This window comes from Equus quagga, chromosome 12, assembly GCF_021613505.1.
Source record: "Equus quagga isolate Etosha38 chromosome 12, UCLA_HA_Equagga_1.0, whole genome shotgun sequence".
NCBI lineage: Eukaryota > Metazoa > Chordata > Mammalia > Perissodactyla > Equidae > Equus > Equus quagga.
Genome location: NC_060278.1, coordinates 39,312,492 through 39,337,673, shown reverse-complemented (window position 1 = coordinate 39,337,673; position 25,182 = coordinate 39,312,492). Strand labels below are relative to the sequence as shown.

The 25,182-nt window shown below is 54.7% G+C and overlaps 1 protein-coding gene across 2 annotated transcripts in view; it reads left to right on the top strand.

Moving 5' to 3' along the window:
- The window catches only part of STUM (stum, mechanosensory transduction mediator homolog), a 60,706-nt gene extending 38,373 nt beyond the window's left edge, over positions 1-22,333 (top strand). Inside the window, exons 2-4 of one of the 2 annotated variants that reach the window (XM_046678107.1) lie at positions 10,323-10,502; positions 14,278-14,286; positions 15,335-22,333. In XM_046678107.1, the coding sequence (XP_046534063.1) occupies positions 10,323-10,502; positions 14,278-14,286; positions 15,335-15,369 (224 nt within the window). In that variant the 3' untranslated portion in view covers positions 15,370-22,333. The remainder of the gene's footprint in view (positions 1-10,322; positions 10,503-14,277; positions 14,287-15,334) is intronic. The other variant, XM_046678108.1, reaches the window with a different exon arrangement.
- The last annotated feature ends 2,849 nt before the right edge of the window (positions 22,334-25,182 follow it).

The following is a 25,182-nucleotide window of genomic DNA, read 5'->3' as shown; positions in this document are numbered from 1 at the left end:
GGAAGGGTGACAGATTTATCTGTTCCAGCCAGTGGGGCTCCCTGTTCTCCTTCCTTTATGCTACGAAGGCTTTTCAGTTGGAAAATCCAAGCCCTACCCCATGGCTATGGGAGCGACCGAGGGCTGGTATCCCCCAAGGACTCATGTGCAGGCCCCCATCCTTCTGAAGACTTCCACTCGGCCGCCTTCCCTGAGCTCCTCAAGCCTCAGATCCCCAGCCTTTGAGGGAGCCCCAGGGAGGAGTACAGAGTGTGTTCCCCGAGCTGGTACTTTCTGACCGTGGAGAGGCGAGAGAAGAAGGGGCCTCAGGCCTGGAAGAGCAGCTGGGGCCGAGGGCAAAGTGGTTCAGGATGCCTCACACCTGCTCTCTCCTGGGGGGATGGAACGCCCACCTGTCCACCCTTCGTTATCTTTGTTCCGTGAAATGCAGGCTTGGAAAGGTTCAAGTCAGAATGAATTCACGTCCCATCTCTAATGGATCACAGTGGATAGAAGGGGCACCAGGAGCTGTTGATAGCAGAGGGAACGCCCGTTATGGTGCCGAGTGATGTGCACCCAGCCAAACGCTTGAAAGCCCGCGTTCCGACACCCTGCTGTGACCTCAGTGGGCGTCTGTGTGCTGTCTGGAATGGTGTGAACAGTTCTCGGACCATTTTGCCGCAGGTCGAAGGCACCGGCAGATTCCTTATGAAGAACTTTGAGGGTGGTCAGGACGACGAAAATACTAGAACTGTCCATGTTTTGCCTTACACTGTTCTGTCTCGGTTTGATGGTCTGTCTCCCTCCTCTTTGCAAATTCCTTGCCGGCCAGGAAGTGAAGGGTGCAGACCAGTGCCGGGGCCACAACACGCTTTCTGGGTGAGGGCACAGCTGTCCACACCGACCCTCGCAGCCTCGAACCCTGGGCTGCCCGCGCCCTCAGCCCACAGTGATTCCCTTCATCCTCTAAGACACACGTGGTCCTGCTCGGGGTGGTCTGCACGCGTCTTCCCTGCCCGCCTAGCACAGCCTTCTCCTCGTACACTGTTCCAGAGTTTTTGAGCTGAAAAAATAGTGCCTTCCCACAGTGTACATGAACACACAATGTCCAAACTCCTCACCCCTTTCTACCCCTTTTCTTTTTTTAAATTTTCTTTTGTTTCTTTTTTTTTTGATGAGGAATATTGGCCCTGAGTTAACATCTATGCCCATCTTCCTCTATTTTATATGTGGGATGCTGCCACAGCGTGGCTGGATGAGCCGTGCATAGGTGTGTGCCTGGGATCTGAACTCGTGAACCCTGGGCCGCCAAAGTGGAGTGAGTGGACTTAACCACTCTGCCACCGGGCCGGCCCCTCTGCCCCATTTCTTAAGAAATCAGAACCAAAGCAGTAGGCATGCCAGGAGGAGGGTGCAGATCCCCATTGAGGACTGAAGCCTCATTGTCCACAGACCTCCCCTGAGTACAGGCCATGGGCACGCAGACCCTGGGTACGTTCAGATTGTCCTCATTCTGTCTTCCTAGGACTTTTGCCCAGAATCATTCGTGGGCTTCTCGTCACTTCTCTTTCCTTTCCTTTTCCATTGCCGGCTGAAATAATTGCACAGTGATGAAAAGATGATGGCTGGACTTGCTGAATGGGAATCTCAGGGCAGTGGGGCCCGGGAAGGTGCGTCGGTAGCACAGTCTCCATTGTTTCTTATGCCCCGCAGGCTTGAGAACTGAAGCTTCGTGGCGCTGAGTGTGACCCTGAGCATGAGCTCCCATTCGTCTCGTTCTGGCTGTGAACTAGACAGCCGTGGGCAGTGGTCCTGCTCCGTAGGGTGAGGCTTGTCCTTCCAAATCTGCTGTGAATTCCAGGACGGGTCTCCCCTTACATCTCCTTCCTGTCCCCCCGAAGCTCGAATTCAAGGTTGTGCTGGTAAGACGGCTGTGCTCCACCAGCCCTCGCTGGAGGAGTGACGGAGGGCGTCCAGGTGTAAGTCACGGCCGCTGACGAGCAGCACATCTTAACGAGTGCAGAGCCAGCTGCAGGTGACTTCTGGGATCCCACTCGACTTCCTGGCCTCGGTCCCAGGAGAGCACGTTTTACAGAAAGCAGCTGCTTCAGAAGACAGCTCTGCCCTTCCCCCCTGCATTCCAAGAGGCCTTGAGAGCCCCTCCCCAGCCCAGCGCCTTCCAGGCTCCCACGTGGGTCGTGACAACAGCTGAACCTGAAGGGCCCGTGAGGGACGCTTCCAGCCCCCAGGTTCTGTCTTGAAGGAGCAGAGCTGGCCCTCCCCTGACGGGGGACAGCACCAGCCCACCTCGGGCTGCTCCTTGTCCAGCGCCTGACCGAAGTGGGGGGCTGGGCTGGAGGAGGTCCCGTAGGAGCCCTCAGGGACTTCCAGGATGGAAGTGGATGAACGCTTTCCCCTCCCTGCCCGCCTGCATCTGGGGTGTGAGCCCTGAGCTCCTCGTGGAAGCCAGTGACCTCTGCAGAGTGATGGCGGCCAGAGGGGGCTGTGGTGGCAGAGCCCGCGAGTGTCTTTGCTGTAAGTGTCCATGGGGCGTGGATGGGGGTAGGGGTCCTCCTCAGGCCTTTCTTCCTCAGGATCTGGGAGGACTTGCATTGCGTGTCCCGCCTAAGTTGCAGGTGTCGTCAGCCGAGTTCATTACCATCAGTTCCCTTTGTGCCAGTTGGTGTTGGCCGGGCCTTGGCTCCCCCAGGAACGTTATGCCCAGCACCCCTGCCCCCTGCCTCTGCCACAGAGGGTAGTCTCCTCGACTCAGCACTGAGTCATATGGGGAACGCTGTGGGACAGAGCAAGAGGCCAGAATTGTGGACTGATTTCCTACAAGGTTGTGTGGTTTTCTGGCTCTGTATCTGCAAGGCCAACGTCTCCCCCACTCAGAAAGGATTCTCAAACCTGATGGTGCATTAGAATCAGCTGGGGGAATGTTCTTTTATTTTTTATTATTTTTTTATTTTTTGCTTGAGGAAGATTGGCCCTGAGCTGTTTTGTATATAGGTCACCACCACAACATGGCTGACGAGTGGTGTAGGTCTGCGCCCAGGATCCAAACCCTCGAAACTGGGCTGCTGAAGCAGAGTGCGCTGAACTTAACCATATGCCGTGGGGCTGGGCCTGGGGGAATCTTTCTCCTATTTTTTAAGCAAGCAGTCTCTGGATTCATCCCTGTGCCTTTGGTGGTCTAGAGGTGGGGCTCTAGAATCTGCATTTTCATAAGCCTCAGTTTGAGAATTCAGATGCACAGACGGGGTTGGAAAATGCTGTAGATGCCCCGCCCTTCAACGTCTGGTCTTATCAAGAACTGTGACATCCGCTTATCCCTAAACAACTATATCCTGGTCCTCGCCTCCCCGGCAGTCTGTACTCAGCAGATAAACAAGCTAGAGTTTGTCCCATGTACTTTTCGGAAGAGTGGTCCTCACCTCTGTGCTGGGATCCACCGCTCATTCTTGCCTCAAACCTCCAACACCCTGCTCCCTGCCTGGTCATCCTCACTGAGGCTGCCTGTGGCCTAATCAGACCCCTGATTCCACCTAGTCCCCTCACCTTCTCTGCAGCAGGCGACCCTGCCCACCTCTTCTCTTCCTTGGGACTCTCCTCTCCTGTTTCTGGATGAAACACCCTCCCTCACCTCTCTGATGGCTCCCCCTCCATCTTCTTGTGGTCTCTTTCCTTGCTCACCGTAAGATCCTGATGCCCGCCCGGGTCTTCCCTTGGTCTTCTTTCCTTGACTTCCCTGCCCTCCTGGGGTGACCTCACTCACTGCGGTGGCTTCCTCCAGGGCCGGAGGTCGGCCCCCCTGAGTCCCTGTCTCCTGCTGGCTCTCCTCAGCCGATGGACTCTGCCCTCTCCAGCTTTCCCACCTGGTTCACAGCTCCACCCTCACCACGTAGAGTGGAAAATCAGAAACCCACACCCGTTCCGTGCCCACTTCTCTCCCTTTCCCGACATGCAGCAGGTCACCCAATCCTGGGACACTGCCTCCTCTTCCTCGGTGGGGGGGGTCCTTCTCACCTCCTGCTCACTGCCACGCCCCACTTCCCTCCTTGTCTCCTCTTTTGCCGCATCTGTCCTCTCAGCCTTCAGCCTCACCCCTTCTGCCCCATCCTCCCCTTGAGGTCGCAGCATTTGTTCTAAACTTCAAACCTGATCGTCTAGCTCCCCACTGAAACCCCTCCCGGAGGCTGCCCGTGGCCTGGAAGAGGAAGCCGGACTCCGCAGCAGAGATCTTCCGGCCATCTTCAGTCTGACCCTGCCCACCTCCAGTGGCATTCTTTTAATCTGTGAAGTTTTTAATTAAAATACAAGCCAGCCTCGTTTGTCACTACTGCCCTGGATGCCCCCTGTGCCCAGCTGCCCTGTGCCACTCCGAGTCTCCGGTCACCCTCCGAGCTTCTCACGGACAGGCTGGGCTCTCTGGGGGCTCTCCCTTCCTCCTTCCCTTGACGACTTCCCATCAGTTTTCCAGACCTCTCCCGGACACCTCTTCTGTGAAGTCCCCCCTGATACAACCAAACAGAATTCGTCCGTGTTCCTTTGTGACCCAGTGTTCCCATCAGAGAGGGAGCTTCCAGGGTGGGGCTGGGCCAAGCCGCCAACGCTGGCTTGTCTGGACTCCGTATTCCAGGACCCAGCCTTGGCACATGGAATAAATTAGAATAACTTACTGCCTTCGGGGAAGGCTCTTCATTTAGCGGGTAAGACGCACTTAAAATAATTAACACCTTTTTATATGAAAATGTGCTAAAATCGTATTTTAAATTTCCTGCTGAATAGATTAAAATGATGTTTTTCTATTATAAATCCATTTACTTAATCCTTTCCTTCTATGGCCTATGTTACCTCATATGGCAAAAGGGACCTATTACTATTGTTTCCTGATTAATGAGATTATTTATCCAAGTTAATAATAATTAAATTAATTAATAATGATTAATTTATCCAAATTAATGCAACTGCAGCTAATACATGTACATACTGCCCAAGTCAGCGTGTGTGCCAGGTGCTTATGTTTTTATAGGCGTCTTAGAGCTAGCACGAATATGTCAGTGTAGGGAAAAGAGCAGTGCCCGCCCACACCGCACACGTGCTATTTAAGGTTGTCTCCTCTTTAAGTAAAATGCGGGCCAGCCCATCTTTTCCCAGCAGATAAGCCTGCGTCTTTGCTGATGTCACTCATTTTGCAGAGCCCGTGTGTCCGCCGAGCAGTGGGTTCTCGAGGCCTCCCTGTCTTATGGCAAGCAGGCAGGTGCACGAAGAGGCCCCATGGCCTCTCATCAGTGTGGCAACTCTGGTGAGATTCCATCTTTTGAAACCAGATGGACCGGATGAGCTTCTAACTCTAAGACTCTCTGAGTCCCTTATGCTCAAAATTCTCATATGCATATTGGGCTGAGCTGTATGAAATCGCTGCTATACAACTCTTCTTCACCTGCCAAAGTGAAAATTTCATATGTTTCAGTCTGATAAAAACATGTTCCCGTTTCCTAGGCAGGAAGACTGAGGCGAGGCCACAGCTACCAAGAGACAGAGGGTCGCAGGATCGCAGCCAGATCCCATGGAGTCAGGACGCTGCGGGCCACAGGTCAGGGTGCCATCTGCTGTGCAGGCCGCTGGCCGGGGCAAGGGAGAGTGGAGAGGTTCCAGGTGTTTTGAAAATCATTAAGGATGAAGTTTCTTTCCTTCTTTTTTTTTTTTTTTCAATTCTTTCTATTGTGGTAAAATACATATAGCCTGAAATTTACCGTCTTTACCATTCTTAAGTATACAGTTCGGTGGCATCAAGCACATTCACAGTGTTGTGCAGCCATCACCGCCAGCCACCTCCAGAACTTTTCATCTTCTCCAGCTGGAACTCTGTCCCCTTTAACAATCACTCCCCACTTCCCCCTCCCCCAGCCCCTGGAAACCACTGGTCTACTTTCTGTCTCTATGAATTTGACCCCTCTAAGTTCCTCATATAATTAGAATCATACAGTATTTGCCTTTTTGTGACAGGTTTATTTCGATTAGCATAATGCCCACAAGGTTCATCTGTGTTGTAGCCTGTGGCAAATTTTCCTTCCTTTATAAGGCTGAATAATATTCCATTGTATGGATAGACCACATTTTGCTTATCTATTCATCCATCTATAGACGCTTGGGTTGCCTCTGCTATTGAGAATAATGCTGCTATGAACATGGGTGTACAAGTATCTCTTTGAGACCCTGCTTTCAATTCCTTTGGGTATACACCTAGAAGTGGAATTGCTGGATGATATGGTAATTCTATTTTTAATTTTTTGAGGAATGGCCATACTGTTTTCCACAGCGGCTCTACCAACTTTCCTTATTTTTTAATGTAAGGATGGAACATCCTAGGCTGAAAAGAACTCAGTCTTCTAAATTAGAGAGATCTGGGTTGTAATCTGGGCTGTGCTATGTGGGCAAGTCACTTATCCTGTCTGAGCTTTGGTTTCTCCATCTGTAAAATGGGGATGATAATAACCACCCTCAATGGATGTAAGAATTAGAGGTGATGTAGGCAGAGAGAGGGTAGTACAGTGCAGCACACTGTAGATGTGTGGGAAATGGCATCTGTGTTATTAATTATTTTTACTGAATTTAATTTTAATTAATTTTTATTTTATTTAATTAATAATTATTAGCTAACAATTATTAATTAAATAAAATAATTAAATTAGAATTAAATAATTGAAATTATTTTAATAATTAAAATTAATATTGGGGCCAGCCCCGTGGCCGAGTGGTTAAGTTTTCGCGCTCCGCTTCGGCGGCCCAGGGTTTTTGCTGGTTCAGATCCTGGGAGTGGACGTGGCACTGCTCATCAGGCCACGCTGAGGCGGCGTCCCACATAGCACAACCAGAGGCACTCACAACTAGAATATGCAACTATGTACCCGGGTTGGGGGAGCTTGGGGGAGAAGAATTTTTTAAAAAATAAAAATTAAAAATAAAATTAATATTTTCCCCATTTGGTCCTGTTCATCTTCTACCATCTTCCTTCTTCAGTAGTGTTCTCTTTTTTAATGGCATCAGCTCATGTTCATCTCGTATCCCACATGCGTGATATGTTAGCAGAGGCAAAGGATGGTGGCACCCACTTCCTAATGGTCCCTAAGTCCTCTGTTTCCTCCTGTGTCTACTACCAAGCCCTGAGTCCTTGTCCCCATCACTTCTCAGCCGCTGCTTTCCGCGAGTTTGTCTTTTTCATCTCGGACACTTTCAATCCACCCTGCACCTTGCTGACAAATTAACTTTCTTAAGTCGCTGCTTCCATCATATCACTCTCCTGTTCAAAACTCTTCGTCAGAGCCCCGTGTCCTACAGATTGGGGGAAACCCCTTATCCAGGCATTCCGAGCCCTCCACCTCGTCCCCATCCCCTCCTTCGTGTCACCACTCCTTCCTTCACTGCACCCCTGCCCTCCTCCTCCCCCTGGCAGGAGGCTGAGGTTCAAGTGCCAGCTCCCTCACCTGCACCTCTGCAAACCTGGGCAAGCTCCCTGCCCGCTTCCTCCTCTGTCAGGTGGCGATAATGAGCTCCCTTGCTACTCGGGGTGCCCTGGAGGGCAGGAGCTGAGTCAGGTTTTTGAATGAGCCACTGCGAGACTCAAGTGTTGCAGCCCAGCCTCATCCTCCGGGAAGGAGGGTCCAGCAAACGCTCTGTACGCCTGGCTGGATGTCCATTTGGTGAGAATGGGAGAATGGTCTTCCCCTGCCCCCATCTCCCATAGGGCCACCCTGGGCTCTGTGCCAGGAACACAGAATGGCTGGTTAGTCGGTTGATTGATCTTGACTCTGTGGCTCTCACACTTTAGAGAGTATTATCACTATTTGAGTGAAGGGAGAAACTTGCTTGGAAATTCAGATTCTGGGGCCACCCCTCAGACAGTCAGATCTCAAGTGGGACCCAGGCATCTGCATTTTAAACAAATTCCACAGGTGATGACACAGGTGCTCTGAGGATGCACTTAACACTGCTTGCATTTCTTTGGATCTCCACAGGCCACCTACTGTGTATACACTGCACTGTGCTGGAGGCAGGGGGCAGAAAGGGGGATGGGATGCCGCCTGGGACCTCAGAGATGCTGTCAGCCACTCAGGAGGCAGAAAGACATGTCGGCGGCAGTTGCTAAGATGACGGAGAGGATGGGGCAGGGTGGGTATCAGAAATAGGCAGACTCAGGGGTCAGCCTTGGATCTGTGGTGCAAGGGTGTGGACCGAAGGGAAGGCCACGTCAGGAAGCCAGCGGGAGCCACCAAGTTTGGGCCGGGAAGGGCCAGGAGCCAGAGTGCAGAGAGGAAGGAACATTGATGCCCAGGCAGCTTCCTCCAGAAGCAGGAACTGTAAGAAATGTGAGAATGGTCCTTGGTCTGTTGGCCGGTTTCCCCATGGCCTGCTTTCTCACCTGCACCTGGTTTAGCAGGTCATCTCCACCTGTGAGGCTGCGCGGGGCGCCAGGAGCATGGCCATTGGCATCAGACAGCGGTGGGTTCAATGCCCACCTATGATTGTGACCCTGGACAAGGTGCTTAATTCTTGAGTCTGTGTGTGTGTGTGCGCGCGTACCTTAAAAGGTAGGTTTTATTATTATTTAGGTATGGTGAGGCCAATGGATCAGGAAGACAATGGCAGTTGAAAAGAGCGCTTGTTACTCACAGTTCCTAAGAGGAGGGGGCACACCATACCATGGGGGGCACTGAGGAAGCTCCAGGGACAGTCAAGAGGCAGAGGGCGTGAGGGCGGAATGTGGGCAGGAGCCTTTACTGTGGTTTCCGTGGGAAGGAACGGCAAGGCAGGGCAAGCAGCCTTAGGACGGGCTCTGGGGCTCAGGGCTGTCCTAGTCGTCCGGCACCTGGACCTGGGGATTGGGGCAGGGCTATAGCGGCCAGGAGTGGGAGAGCCCATAAAGCACATGGCTAGGATGTGGGCTCCGGATTGGCTGGTTTGCCTAAGAAAGTCCTTTACTGTCTTTAGGAGTCAGCTAGCCCTGGGAAGGGGCGCCTCCCCAGGGTCAGCAAGACCCCCGATGTCAAAGCATCAGAAACACAAGATTAATACAGGGTGGAAGACAGTGTGGTGGGCAGAATAACGCCCTCCCCAAGATGCCCACACCCTGATCCCCAGAACCTGTGAGTGTGCTACCTTATATGGTAAAAAGGACTTTGCAGATGCGACCAAGTTAAGGATCTTAAAACGCGGGGATTACCCCAGATTATCTGGTGGGCCCAATGTAATCACAAGGGTCCTTATAAGAGGAAGACGGGAGGGTCAGAGTCGGAGAGAGAAGACACAAGGATGGAAGCAGAGGTCAGAGGAGCGAAGCTGCGACACGGCTGGCTTTGATGGTGGAGGAGGCCAGGGAATGCAGGCAGCCTCTAGCAGCTGAAAAAGGCATAGGAACCAATTGTCCCCTAGAACCTCCAGCCCCGAGGACCCATTTCAGACTTCTGACTTCCAGAACTGTAAGAGAATGTATTTGTGTTGGTTTAAGCCACTGAGTCTGCAGTAACTTGTTATAGCAGCCCTGAGAAGCTAATACACTTAGGGGGAGGCCCGTGCCCTTGCAAGGTTGTTTTGAGGCTCAGAGCCTGTGTGGGAAAGAGCCTGGCTTGAGGAAAATGTCAGTAAATGTAGTGATGTTCCCCCTGGGCTCGGGAGAGTCTTCAAGGAAGTAAGGAACATGGACACACTGCCCAGGTTGCTCTGCGCCTTGTGGCTGCTCTGTAAATCTCAGGCTCCCTCTCGCTCCCCTTGCAGATCTGGGGTGTCTGGGGGAACCCCATCAGGGAAGGGTTCCAGGAGACCTGCCCTGGCCTGTGCTCTCTCCACTGTGCAGGCTCCTGGAGTCCCAGCCCCTGTCTCTTAGCAACCAGTGTGTGCTGGGGGGTCATTTCCTGAATTTACCGCTGTGGGTGGCTTCTGTGTCACCCCAGTGACATTGGCTCCTCCCTCTGAATGCTTAGGCCCTTAGAGTCTTTGCCACATAAGTTGGTGCCCTTTCCACCTGCCATCTGTTGTCCTTGCAGGTGGCTTCACTGTTCCTCCTTAATGGCAGGGACTGCTTGTCACGTGACATCTGTGTTCCCCCAAAGGCCCCAGGACTGTGCTGGGCCCTTGGCAGCCCCATACCCTGCCTCCTGCAGGTGGCACGTTGCCCTCGCTGGGGTGGGGACAAGAGGGGTCTGAGGGGGAAGGTGCCAGACACTGGCTGCTCCTGTCCAGGCTCCTGGAGGGCAAGCAGCTGGGCCCGGGCTGGCAATGAGCACTCCGGCTGCTGTGTCTCCCAGCACCCTCAGCAGGCTGTCCCCTCCCGCCTCTCACAGGGACGTTCGTCTCGGCCTTCGCCGTGCTGTGCGGCGCCCGCACTGACCTCCCGGACAGGCACGTGTGCTGCGTCTTCTGGCTGAACGTCGCGGCTGCCCTCATCCAGGTCCTCACGGCCATCGTCATGGTGGGCTGGATTATGAGCATCTTCTGGGGCATGGACATGGTCATCCTCGCCAGTGAGTGGCAACCAGTTCAAATTCCCTGTGGGGCTGGGGCCGGGCGGGGATGCACGGAGCAGGGCTTAAGGTGGGACAGGGCCCGGCTGATCTGGGCATGTGTGATCCTGCAGGGTGTGAGATCTTCACAGAGAGCTCCACGTAGCTGGGCCTGCTCCGCCCCTGGGGGCTCACCTGTGTCCTCCTCAGTTGTGCTTATGGCCGACTGGCACAGGGGACCCTCCCCACATGCCAGCCCCGATGCCCACAGGGGATCATGGGTACAGACAGGCAGAGACTGAGCCAGAGATCGTGAGCAAGGGAGGGAGGGACCCCTATCAGCTCAGACACATCAGGCGTCACATTTGTCAAGGAAACAGGACAGCTGACAACACTGTGGCAAGGGTGTGGCCCACGTAAGCTCGGGTCCCCTATGCCTCCAACATGCAGTTTCTAGAAAGAAGAAAAAGGCTGCTTCTTGACTGCCCACAGGAAGCCCCACCGCTGTGTTTTTACAGGCAGAAGGCATGATTTCGCCTTCTTTTAAGCTAAGTCTTTGTTCACTGATGCTGAAGCCTGGCTCCTCCTCACTGACGTTGAGTGGACCCCCGCCAGTCATTTAACACAAACTTGATGCAAAACTGTTCTGTGAGAGGACTTAACGCTACGATGTCAAGTTTACCAAAGGCGACTTAGCATTTTTAAAAATAACCTGTCTTAAAACAGACACCTCTTTTTTTTTTTTTAAAGATTTTATTTTTCCCTTTTTCTCCCCAAAGCCCCCCAGTACATAGTTGTATATTCTTGGTTGTGGGTTCCTCTAGTTGTGGCATGTGGGACGCTGCCTCAGCGTGGTTTGATGAGCAGTGCCATGTCCGCGCCCAGGATTCGAACCAACGAAACATTGGGCTGCCTGCAGCGGAGCGCACGAACTTAACCACTCGGCCACAGGGCCAGCCCCAAAGCAGACACCTCTTTTAAGCAGCCATGCATGTCACCCTGGGCCCCCATGGGTGGTCCTTGTATTTCCACATGTTCTGTCCACCTCATTAGGCCACGGTTCCTCACTAATGGTGACCACGTCTCTTCAGGCCCTTTGTCCTTCTCTTCACATCCCACGCTCCTCATTGTGCCCCAGGCCCAACAAAACCACTCATAGGTGGCATTGCCGATGCCAGAAGTAAGCTGTGCCGGGTGAGAGCAGCAGAGGCAGGAGGAGAAGCCCTGGGTTCAGGGACTGGAATGATCTAGAAGGATCTCTAGCAGACTCAGCCTGAGTTCAGGATCCTATGAGTTTCCAAGACCCAGGGCACACACAGATACCAGGGTCAGGCAAGGCCTCAGGTCGGGGACCAGTCAAGCCACTGGACCAGAGCAAGTGCAGGGACCAGAGCTTGAGTGAGATCAGCAGAGCTGGTTGATGGGTCAGATGGGCTGCCTGGAGGCAGCCGCTCCAGCGGCAGAGGTCAGGGGAGGAAGTGGGTCATCTGGACTGCCAGGGCATCCCAAAGCTGGAGCAAACCAGGCAGATGCTGGGAGACAGGGCAGCCAGAGAAGGGCGGTCCCCTGGCCAGGGCCAGCTGAGGGAGGGAAAAACGGAGAAACAGTCAGGAGATGCTCGTCCCCGCTGGGGAGGGCTGTTTTCAGGGCAAGGGCTGCCCTGTCAGAGAGGACAGTGGGAGGCGAGCAGCAGAGACTGAGGCAGGTCCATCCAGCTCCCTCATGGGGGCTTCGCTCTCTGCGCATGTCTGGGGACCACTTCCATTTCAGGGGAGCGGTGTAGAACATTGCTTATAGGAAAGAAGTCCTGCCAGCCATCCCGTGAGTCCTGAACAGCAAAGTCTGGCACTTTCCCAGCGGGAATCTGATGCTTCCCTAGGGGCTTAGGGATGGCTGCCGGCACCTGACCCTGTTCCCCGTTGGAAGCTGGAAGGTGCATCTGCTCTCGGAAGCTTCCTCTGCGGCAGACAGAGGGCCGTGAAGGCTGCCCCATCTCTGCCCCATACAGCCCGGTGCCCCCTTCCTGCTCCATCTCCCCATCACACGGAATGTCTGGCCAGGCCCTGGGTGCTCACGTCACAGACTGGGTCTCAGTAAATGTGTGCCCATGCCTAACCTCATCCCTGGAGCTTTCTGGTATTCCTGTCTGCAGTCATCCTTGATACCCAGGAGCCACGGGTCTGGATCTTAGAGAGGACTTCAAGAACTTCCCTTACCATGTCCTCGATGAGGAAACAGAGACCCCGAGAAGTGAAGATGGGGACCCTGTCTCTTCCTCACTTTCCATCACCCTAGGCTGGGCACTCAGCCAGAAGCCCCTCTTCTGCGGTTGATGGGGGCCATCACTGGGCTGCAGGACCATCAGTGACAGAAGCACCGTCCTCACTCTTCCTACCCACCCACCCCCAAGCCTTCATTGTGGGTCAGTCAGCTCCTTGGGTGTCTGTAGACTGGTTCCAAGGATGCCATCTTTGCATCAGACTCTTTAGAACATTGTTTGGGGGATGGACTTGAGGGCCGCATGAGAAAACCTGTCACACCTCACCTCCACCCGCTGACCCCACCTGGCCACCAGACTCACTCACCCATGTCAGCAAGGGTGGGGCCTGTGCGCTTCTTCCAGAAAGTAAACTCACTCTTCAAGGATGAGTAATTGCCACTCTTGAGATGGTGCTGTGGGCTGGGATCGCTCTGAGCCACAACAGATGGCGTGTGTGCCCCAGGATGACGACTTTGCAGGAAATAACCACAATTCACTTGTCTGTCCTAGTAGATAGTCGGATAAGGGGCCGTTCCTTCTGGTGTCACGTCAGCCCCTTCCCGTAAAAACAAAAGCAGTTTTTCAGTTGTCACAATACAGAATCATTTTTCACATGGCATTGTCTTGGGTGTCATCAACAATCTTAGCATCAAGAAATACTCCTAAAAGGGTAATCAGAGAAATATAAATCAAAGTAGAAGTTAAAAATCAGGACCTTAGAAGCACCCTGCTCTATTTCTCTTAATAATAACAAATCATAGTCCATAACAGCCTGTCTTGGTCACAGGTCAATAAATACTTGGCAGTTGTACAGTAGCCTCATTCCACTGCTGCACCCATGGCAGACATTGCTAATCAATCATGACACTTTCTGCTGAACAATCTTAAATGTTCTCAACACAAGGCTTCAGGCAGTCACTACCAATGGATCCAAGATGTCTGCAAGATAAAATCTGTTTGCCATCCCCAGGCCTGGGTCTATCCTAAAGCGTTAGGATTTTTATATATGGCTGCTGTCCATATAAAGGGGGAACCACAGGGCACAGACAGAGGCGGGCTGATGCCAGGATGGGTCCCTTCAACATCTTTAGGTTGTCACAATCAAACCCATCCTGCAGCTGTCCTTCCTCAGGTCCATCCGGAGTTCATCTCAAGGCAAACATGGGTTGCTGGTGAAAAAAGAGCGAGGGGCAGGAGGCGAGCAGAAGAGTAGGGTTGGCTGAGATTTGAAGGGAAGGGGGGGCATCGGGCAGGGCTTGCTGGCGGTGTCTGGCCGGGTGTGGCCCCGGGGAGAGGAGAGCCCTCACTGTGGCCTCCTGCAGCCAAACCCACACAGCTGATGGGGCTGAGCGCTGGCCCCAGTGGCTGGTCCCTCTGGACACTGAGCACAGCCCTGTCCTATCTCCTGGGCCCCACCGTGCATCCTCCCTCTTTTTGTATTTCAGGCGGTCCCTCTGGCCTCTGTTTTCAGACTGTTTTCTCTTTTTCTCTTCTTCTCTTCCTCATGCTGCCTCCCATCCCTGTGTTGGTCCAAAGTCTCCCAAGGTGAGTCTGTTGATGGAGGCACGGGCCTCGTGCCTGGGCTGCCCCGGCCCTCCCCTCCACGGCCCCCTGCCCCACTGCACACAAACACCCCTCCCCCAGTTGGTCACTCGGCTTCTATTTTTAGCTTTTTATTTTAGAAAATGTTTAAACATAGAAGTAGCAGGCCTGGCATGATGAGTCCCGGAATACCCACAGCAGCTTCAACAATTGTCAACTTGTGGCCACTCTCCTCTCATCTGTGACTCTCTGCATCTCCCCCCACTCCCAGCGCTGGATTATTAGCACCTAAAATTGACGAATAATCTGGTAAATAAGAGAGAAAACCAATTAAGCCCACTGAAGCTCCTCTGCAGGCTAGGTTACCAGTTAATAGAGGGCAACCACTCGGCAAATTCCAGACTCATAAATTCATCCTTAAATATTTCAGTAGGCATCTCTTTTTAAAAAACAGAACCACACTACCCTTTCATGCCAAATAAATTAGCAACAATTCCTTAATATCAACAGTGGTCAGTTTTTCCCAGTGGCCTTGTAATTATCACCAATGTTTTAAAGGCTCAGAGCCCTCAGTGACCTTTGCCTGTGCCACAGATGCCCAGCTGACTGAATGCACACGCATGGTCACTCCCCTCCGTATGCTGTCTTCCTCCTGCCTCCATCCTCACGTGCCAGATGCCCACCGCTCAGCTGAGCCTGTGGCACCTTCTCCCGAGGCTCTGCATTGGGAAATCATGCCAGGCCAGTTTGGGGCCACCTTTGTGCAGTGGCTTCAGGGCTGTAGGTTCAGGAGCCTGTTGATAACCTTCCAACCCCCACTGCAGATACATTCCTCTCATAAATCCCCATGAAACCCAAAGTTCCACAATCCTCCATCCTTTTGTTTCCCATTAAAAAGCCAACGCCCTTGGGAGAAGTTGGACCCTGAGTGCAGAGTCATTTACACGTCTGTATGAATAAAGTCTCAGGAGAATATTCTAATCTGGGGCACCTCCTGGAGATTCCTGAAGGAAGTGGGGTCTGACCCTCTCTCCTCTGCTTCTTCCTACAGGCTACAAGGAGCAGGGCGTCCCGCAGCAGCTCTGAGCCCTCGGGGGCTGCCAAGAAGTCCAGGCTGGCCGCATGAGGGCCGCGCCAGGCAGCGGCGTACACAGGGACCTTTGCACGTTCTCTTCTGCCGTTTCTTGGGTTTGGAGTGGAAAGTGGGGATTTTTAAAATATTATTTATTTTGGAAACGCATCTGCTTTTCTCAGCAGGCTCTGAGGGCTGCCAGCCCCTCCCCCTCTTCCAGAAAACCCTGTAGGCGCAGGCACCCAGAAGAGCTCAAGTGCCGTGGGGAGTGGGATGCAGACGGGAATGCTAGGATGCTCTGACTCACCCCCGCCCTGCGTCGCCCCCTGCCCACGGCATGGGCACCCTGGAGCCACCCGGCTGGGCAGCGGGGGCCCCGTCCCTGTGAGCAGGGCCTCACTAAGAGGCAGGACTATGGTGGTCACTTCCTCTGAGTCCCCCGCCCCTACCAGAGTGGTCTCCTGGGGGCAGCACAAGGGCGGGAGTGAGGATGGACAGACTCCAGCCCGGCGTGGAAAAGCCTGCTGTGCCCTCAGCTGTGGGGGTACGGATCCCCACAGGTGTCTTCCGGCCCTGCCCTCCTACGGCAGCCCCCACTTCCTTGCCACTGAGATCTCTGGGCCTGGGGGTGTTTTGACATTTGTCTCCCCGGGAAGAAGAGCAGTGGCTCCGTCCCTGGGGCAAAACCGCTGGCATTGCCGGATGTTCATACACAAAATCACCCACCCAGGTCTGAGCGGGCACGGGCTGGCAGCCTTCCACAATACACTTAACACCATTTCCAGTCCACAGTCCTGTTTCTGAAATCCTTGGGGCCGGATGGGCCTCTGAATTCAGAAATTTGGGATCTGAGAAAGAGAATAGGAGACATTCAGCATCCATTTCCTACCCCCTGCTGGAGTGCGGAACGGCTCTCCACCGTTAAGCACGTGACTATTTCTGCAGAGAAACGTGAATAGTCAGACTAACTGGGATCAATAAAAACTGTAAATAGCCTCACCTCAGTTCAGGTTAGATTTCCCACTGTATAAGTTATGGGAGAAAGCTTTACCATTTGAGAGCTTTGGGGGTTTTAGAACTGCAAAAAACAAAATTGTTTTGGGGTTGTGGACCTCTATCTGAAAATCCTTCTTGCAGACAGGTGCATTGGGGTGACATTGTTGGCGTCACAGAGGGATTCTTCCCACCACAAAGGGACCAGGGACCCTTTAAGATGCCTCTGTAAGTGACTGTCGCAGAGTCAGAGCCCAGAAGAGGGAGGAACCAACAGAAGTTGTCCAGGCTACTGTAGGTCAAGTATCAACCTGAAATTAAGAGAAGGGAGATCCAAAATGGTGGCATTTAGATGTCCATTTTCTTATCATTTTCATTCTAACACAGGAATCGCTAAAATGTGCGACTGGACCAAGGCCAGGCTTCCAACCCCACTGGACTTTGTGCCATTGGGTGGGTCCCTCTCTGAGGGGCCTTTCCTGTCTATCAGGGGCTGGGAAGTGACTGGTCTGGCCGTTTCCTCCGTGCTGGACAGGAATGCCTGTGGAGCCTGAAGCTGGCTGTGAGCCCCTTTGCTGGCATAATCTCTGTTCTTAAAGCCCACACCTGGGGCAGGGGCCCACCTAGCCTGTCCACAGTCCTGCCGGGAAGTGGGCCTCAGGCTCCCTGTGGCCTGGACAGCTCCCTGGTGTTCTCTGAGAAACGGAATCCCCTCCAAACACTTACCACCCTGGGCCCCATTCGGAGACGGTTCTCTGCTCCTGGCCTGCCCCTGCCCCGCCGCCCACCCCTTGGCTTTGACGAGCATCTTGTCCCTCTTCCATCGCTGCCTGGGGCTGCTTGCACTTTTTGAACAAATGGCAGCATCTTGATCTCTTCCCTCCACCTTTCTTCATGACCCAACCCAGGCCTCGGCTGTTTCACTGATGTTTGGAGGCCTCTGTGTTTTCAAGGCGTGGGACCAGATTTGGCTTTATCCAGAAAGCCAGAACCTTTCGCTGTGTGAAGGCAGCATCCTCCAGGCCAAGAAGAGAGCGGGCTGGCTCCTGGCTGCTCTCGAGGAGGAAGCGGTGTCCAATCCTGGAGCCTGGAATCAGATAAAGCAGCTTCAGCTGAGGGAGATCCCGGCCCAGCCCCCCCCCCCCCCCCCCCACTGCCCCCCCAGCCCTTCCCCCAAACTGCGCCCGACTTTACCTGACTCCCTGGAGTGATGACAGGCCTCAGAGGGGGCTGCCCCCACAAGGGAGAGAGGAGGATTTTATTTTCCCAGCTTGGGCTGGGGGTGGCTGCTGAGGGGGTAGAGGAGAGATGGCAATTTATGTTGCATGTTTAGTGACACAATCCAGGAACAGGTGGGGTTTTCTTGAGTGGCAGGTGTCACCATGAGTCCCAGTGTGGGATGGTTTAATACAGGGGTTTGAGTGATTGAAAGGACATCTCCCCTCCGCACAGCCCCTGCCCCGGTCCCCCCCAACCTGTGGGATGCTTCTCCAAACTCGAGAGGACATTGGCCTCGGGAGGAAGTCCCTTTCCAGGTAACTGATGTGTGGCAGAGACCAAGAGGACCCCGCCTGTCTTCTGAGCAATGAGTCTGTGAGGATTGCCACGCGGGTGGAGTCAGTCAAAATAGCGTCCCTCCAAACTAGGCCATGGTCTCAGCATCATCGTCTTCTCAGATAAGGGACAGTGGCTAGCGTACCCCATGTTGTCTGAGCTGGCCGCTCGGCTGTTAGATGGCCGGAGGTAATTTATTAAACACGAACCAGCTGAAAATTAGGCTTCTCGTGCCAGCTAGTGCTTGATTGACACACAGCTTGTGGCTGGCAGAGCTGGGCTTGCCTCGATGGCGCAACACAGCATGATGGTCCAGGAGTCACAGGGCATGTGGCGGGTTTGGCTTTTCATCAGTCCTAGGGCATTCCTTGGCTTGGGTGTTTGGGACAGGGGTCACAGGCTCACAGAGAATGTCACAGTGAATGAGAGACCCCCAGGACCTAATTATGACAGAGTGGGACCCTGGAGCAAGGATGAGCCACCTGGCACCTGGGAGTGTCCTGCACACATGGAGACTGTTGACCTGGGTCTTCAGCTCTGAGGCTGCTGTAGAGCCAAGGACCTCAGGCCAGGGTCCCTGAGGGAGCACAGGAGGCAGGTGGCTCCTGGCTCTGGTCTGGCACCCCCCCACACTCTGCTGTGGCCCACCCCCAGCCCCGGCCTGACACACCGCAGGCCCGGCCTTGGAGCCCATCTCTGGCTGCACTGGAGGGGAGGGGAGGGCAGGACACGGAGCCAGATGCCCTCCAGAGGTTGGGCTCTCTCCCGGGCATGGTGTGGAGCATTCTATCTCCTGTGACCCTTACTGACAGCCTGGCAGGGGGGTATGAGTATGCTGGGTTTTCAGATGTCAGAGGTGCCAAGAGAGGAAGCCACATGCCCCCAAACACACGACTCGTAAGGGACGGAGCTGACTCCACAGCCTGTCTCAAAGCCCTGCCCCCGAGGGGAGGGGGCCAAGAGAGGGTCCTTTCGGGGGCCTGGCCCACTCAGAAGTAACAGGGTGACACAACAACCTCCTCAGAAAGAACCGGAAGGCCTCCGCCCCGCCCCACAGGCACCCTATTGTCAGCGTCCGGGGCAGCCCCAAACCCACGCTCCCTCACTGATGGCAGGCCCGAAGGGGCGCCCTTCCTGCTACACAGGGGACAGGCGGCTGGAGCTGGAGCTGGGCCGAGGAGCTCCCGGTCCTGACACGCAGGACCAAGTGCTCCCCGGCCCCGCCCTGGCCTCCAGGCGCTCTGACCCGCGGGTCCCGGAGGCGTGGCGATGACTTCGGCCTCTTGCGAGGCTGCGAGGCTGAGGAGCAGCAAGCAGGAAGGACACGTGCAACCAGGAAGGATAGACAGGAGAGAAAGCCACATGGCCAGCATGTTCCCCGGAGGAGCAGGGACCCAGACCTCAGAAAGAAACACCAAACACAGACCCCAAACACCAAGCCCCAAGGCCAGTGCAGGTGGGCTGAGGCCTCGGGATCAGGGGAAGGCCTTCCAAAGGCCCGGCTCCCAAGGAGGAAAGTGAGGGGCTCCACTGACAGTGAACTGTCCTTCTGGACCAGCGTAGCTATTAAAATCCCCCCAAAACCCTAACATGTTTTCTCTAGTGAACCCCATCCCTGCCCAGATGGGGTGAGTCTGGGAGGGTGCCTTCAGTGTTGTCTGGATCCAGCTCTGACCAGGGAGAGGAGCCGGGGACCCATGCTGCTCCCAGGCCCACCTCAGGCTTTCATGACACTGGCTGGCTTTCCGTGCTCGTGATGTTGGCAAGGAAGGTGCATTGTGTAAACTGCTTGAGGATGTATAATTCAAATGTAAATTCTCTGGGTGGTGGTTGCAGGCATTGCTTACTGTTATTATTACTCCCTCTTGCTGGTTGGTTTGGAGGGCTTTCAACAGAGCGATTGGGGGTGGATGAGCACTTTTATAAAGTCGTGTCCCCGTGTCCCCCCGCCCCCAACCGTGCTGGCCTCAGGCAGTCCTCACAGGAGGGGCTCCCTGTTCTGTGTCTGTGTATTCACCAGGCTCTCAGTGGGCACTGGTTGGGCCACGCAGGTCCTGGATGTGGCCTCGGAGAAATAGATCAGAGATGTTGCTTTCCTGGAAGGCAGCAGTGCCCTCGACGGCCATCACATCCAGCCCGGCCTGCACCCCCCACCCTGCCCCCACCCCCACACACGGGTGAGATAGCAAGGTGAGCCGAGGTAGGAGAGGGGAGATGGTTCTCCGAGGACCAGGACTGGACCGCCTCCCTCAGAGAGCTCTGCGTGTGTCCTGGGGGACCAGGAGGCCGGCTGTCAGGGAAGGGAGGCTGAGGGCAGCCCGAGCAGGTGGGTGATGCTCGGGGCCCTGTATTTCTCACCAGTTCTTTTCCTGCTGGATTCTTCGAGCCTCAGACTGTTCCTGGGCCACAGAGGCGCGGAAGCTCACGCTCAGCCCTGTGGGTCCTCCCTAAATCCCATGAGGAGATGGGATAAACCGCTCTGGTGACCCCGAATGCCCCGCGAGCCTGGGGCGAGTGCCAGCCTCAGTGTCGCCTGTCGCTCCGCTGCCTCAGGCTCCGGGAACCACAGGTAGGCTGGGAAGAGAGAGCGGCCTGGCAGCCATCATTTCCCCATTTCCTCAAAGCAAAGGGCTGAGGACAAGCCTGTCTGGACGAGGAGGAGGGAGAGGAGAGGGAAAGACTGGGCCCTCCTGCGCAGGCCCCATGGACCCGGAGGCCAGGCCTCCTTCCAGTAAAACAGAAACACTGGCCCCCTTTCCGACCCCCTCCCGGGCCCACCCCTCCCCCACCCCAGCCTGTCGGAGCGGGAGGCTGACCACAGGGTCCCACTTGTGTGTGTCCTGAGTTTCCGGCGCCACTTGTCTCCTGCTCTGGATTTAGCTGTGAAATCCCCGTCCCGGGTGCTCTCCATCCCCACCTGGACTTGCCAAAACGCCGACCGCCCAGGCTGGTCCAGACTCCGCCGTCCAGCCTCCACTCTTGCACCCTCCGGTGGGCAGGAGCACAGACACATGGACACACACACACACATGTGTGTGCATACAGTTGCACACGTGCCTGTGCACACGCACTCTCTTGACATGCATACTCATACACACACGCACACACCCAGCCCTTGTGACCGCTGGGTGAAGGGGGACAGGGTCTATCTGGGACTCAGGGTTGGGACTGAACATCTCCAGAGGAACCCGCAACCCAGTCCAGGAGCCGTCTCCTTCCGGCATGGGCTCTGGCTGGTGGCACTCTTTGCCCTCGTCACCCCCACCCTGGGCCCGGAGGCACACACTGTCTCCTCTCTCTAGGGCCCCTGGTCTCCCAGGGTCTGTGGGGTCACCATCCCCACTCCACAAACCCGGCTGTGCTCATCCCTCACACCCCAGCTTGGCCTTCTGTGGGAGGGCGAGGTGGGTCTGCCCAGAGAAGAGGGGACGGTGGGCTCTTTCTAAGCTCTCGTAGGGCTCTCTTCTGAGGTCCTTTTCTGTCCCCACAGCCCTCCACTTGCCCCAGTACAGGAACCAGTGAGGAGAGAAGGGGGACAGAGGTCACGTCCACCCCGTTTTCTAGATTCGCGCTTGACTGGATGTCCCGCACAGGGAGAGGGCGATGTTGGCTGGAACCAGCCTGGGCACCCATGGGAACACTTGACTGGCCCTGTTCACAGGCCAAGTTCCATGCTGTTGTACATGGTGCCAATTTTTTTTGTAAACAACATACACAAAAACAAGACTGGTTCTGTGAATATCCGCTGAACTTACGTATGGATGAGTGTTGTGTTGTGATTTGCAGTTTTTTGATTCCGTAATTGGCGTTCTCCGGGTCTCTCTTCTCTCCGTTGAATTACTCACTGTACATTTCTTTGTTCTCTGATGAGACCCACTCTCTGGTACTCTAGGACTTTCTGGTCTCACTTCTACCCAGACTCACTGGGAGCCCACCCACCCCCACCGGCTTCCCCCAGGATCCAATCCAGCCAAAGGGGCTTTCCAGCCCCTTCCAATGACTGGAGCCTTCCTTGGTTCCAAGAGAGAAAGAAACTTTAATGTCCAGAGCCCAGAGAAGCTTCCAGACTTGTCCTGGCCCAAACCTTGCAGGGGGGCGCCCAGGCCTGTCTGCAGCTTAGCTTTCCCGGAGCCCTGGGGACCCAGCCTCGCCACCAGCCGTGGCCACCGGGGTCTCCACAGTGCCCTCTAGGCGCTGTGCGGGGTTCCAATTTCTCCAGCGTTCTGTCAGCTTTAAAATTCATAACTTGAGCACTGTTACTGCACATGTAATGAAAGGTACCATGGATGACAGTAAAAACCCGTGTACATAGCTCCATGTACATATTTATATAGACACACGCGTTCCTATTATAAATATACTAAGCATGCCATTCTCTTGGGCATTCCGTGGTTGTGTTTTTTTTAAATCCTGGAAGTATGGCTTTGGAAACCTTTTCTTCCCTTCCCTCTTTTTCTATGTAATAAACATTCATGTGACCTTTCTGGTGGCTTTTTGAGTCCCTGCGTCGTCTCATTTTCGTAACTGGACAGATCTCTGACTATTCCTGAAACGCCTTCCTCCTCATCTCTCTGTAGCATCCACGGTCCGCATCCTTCCCCTTCTGAAGGCTGCCCTCCCCCAAGGGGGCCTGGTCTCCTTTCAGACCTTCTTTTCCCGCCTTCTCTTCTCCAGGGAGCCTTGGCAAGTCATTCCTCAAAGGCCCACATCTTTGGTGATCTGGGCCGGTGCAGCCGGGAATGGGCAACCCTCCGTCCAGCATCGGGACCCAGACTGGGTCACCGAGAAGAAGTGTGCAGATGAAACTCATTTCCTTTTCTTGATGGCTAGACTGGTCGATGAGGGAAATGTGTGTGCTGCCATCTTTGTTGAAGTCTCCTGTGTAAATGACAGGCTGGGGAAGAGCGTTTAGGAGGACATAAGTCAACAACGAGCTGTTCAGCTATGACAAGGGGCTGGGTGAATGGATGCCACCTTGGAGGGAATGGCAAGGCACAGTCCATGGCCCAGCCCACATTTTCTTCAATAACTGGATGAAGACCTAGAGAGCTTATCAAATTCATGGATGAAGGGAACTAAATATGTTCAGCGAACAAATCAGAATTCAAAAAACTCTTGACAGTCAGAGGCGGTCTAACAAGGTGAACTTGGACAGCGCTCAGTGGAGGGCTGTGCTGGGGATAAGGCAGGCCCCTGCTCCTCCGGCCCATGGGGCGTTTGACAGGCAGCTCCGTGTTGCTCAGTGCTGTGGCGTGGTTGACAGAACAAATCATCCGATTCCACAGGTGGGAGGAGCACAGGCTGGGGTCTCCCAGGAGCCTGCATCTCAGCATTGCGTGCAGTGTAGGCTGCTGTGGGAGGCAAGTCTTCAGGGACCGCCCTGCGACTCACCCCCCAAGGGCAAGGCCCCACCTCTACCCTTTCCTCATGTCAGCCCAGGACGCTTGGGGACCCGCCATCTTGGTCTGCACACAGGAGTGCTGGCCTGTCTCTTGAGAAATGCTGCCATCTCAAGGGCCTCAATGCTGTCGTTGTCCAAAAGAATGAATCCACTTCAATGTCCATCCTTTTGGTGAGAATCCAAGCTCAACCAAAGTGACCCCTTCAAGGCCCCACAAATGGCACCTGTGCCAAGGGTTGACTTCAGTCATCGCTAAAACCAGGACTCAAAGGTCAAGGCGTCATAACAACCCAAAGCACATCAGGGTCGCCCAGACAGCCCAGGGAGCACTTCTCAGCCATGTGCATCTTTCAGTTATTTACTGTGCTCAGATTATGCCGGGAAGGCTCTTGGCCGGAGAGTTCTTCCTGCACTTGTCTGGCTTCAGAGGGCTGGCGGGAAGGCACATGGGAGATGAAGTCAGCAGCACCCTCCAGCGCTGCCACGGGGAGAGAAGGAACCCTCGGATGCCCCCAGATCTCCTCTCCTCTCCCAGCCCCCACCCACTCAGCCCCAGGAAGGGTGGTGTGGTTGAACAAGCCACTGCCTCTCCTGGAGGGTGAGTAACAGTGTCCCCCACCAAGAAAGTTGTCCTCAGACCCAGAGGGAAGGGTCTGTGACAAACGCAAAGGCACTGGCTCCCCAGAAACCCGTGCACCCCCAGGCCCCAGGCTCTGAGAGGGGTCCATGCTCTCCTGGGGCCAGTCACAAGAAGGGGGGTGTGAGGCTGTGCTGGGAAGACAGGAGGTGAGTGGGGGTGGGAGGGCTGCCGGTGGGTTTTGGACAGGGTCCTGGATCCATCCCGAAGGTGCATGGCCTCCAGAGCAGGAGGGGGACACAAACCTGGGGCACAGGGGGTCCTGGGAGCAAGAACTTAGCTAAGATTTGCTGTTGCTACTAGTGAGAGAAACTCAACTTGAACCAGTTTGTGGAAAAGAAGAATGGAATGAATGGAGAGAGGGAGGGAGGACAGACCTGCCCAGGTGGCAGCGGGCCTGGGCAGTGCCTTGAGCAGGGTGGCATCCTGCTCACACGGCTCCTCTCCCCCAGCCCCACCACCTGCCCCCAACCCCCAGCTGGCCAGTGGCCCAGGAGGCGCTGGAAAGGAAAACGGCCAAACTGGGAGACGGCCACCAGCCGGGTCACTGAGATCTTCTCACACTGTGACATAAACCAGGAATTACTGAGACAGACACTTGGCTGGTAGCAGGAGAAGGGGGGAGCCCCTAAAAAAGGAGACAGAGCCGCGGCCGGTCACGCGAGGGGGACACACTTCCGTGGCTCGGGGGCAACAGCACATCCGGGCCCAGGGTGCCCTGGATACTTTAGTGCCCACTCCCTTCCCGGTTTCTGTGAGGCACACCCATGCAGCTGCCCTTGTGGCCTGTGGCCCTGAGGGTCCTTGTGACAAAGCTGGAGGCCCGAATGGCCCCTGAGTGAGTGGCTCCCGGCTCCCCGGGGCTGAGTTCAGGCCCCCAGAAGGGATCTGGCTCCGTGGAGAGTAATGTGAGGAGGAGCGGCCTGTGCTCACGAAGGAGCCTGCAGCTGTCTCTCCAGTCAGAGTGGTGGGTATTTATATTTTCATCAAAAATAGCTATGTTTAAAAAAAAAAAAACCTCTAGAAAGCAAAGGAACTTTTAAAACTAGGAATGTCATCGATGGAGGAAATAAACACTTTCCAGACACTTAGAAGCTGTCGCCATCTCCTGAGGGTCCAGGCCAGGAGGGAAGCCCAGAGGTCAAGGACGGAGGGTTCGCCTCCACCGGGAAACTGGAAACGCGTCCAGGACCTGTTGAAGAAGCTGTGGTAGAGAAGTATGGATTTTATTACAAAGAAATC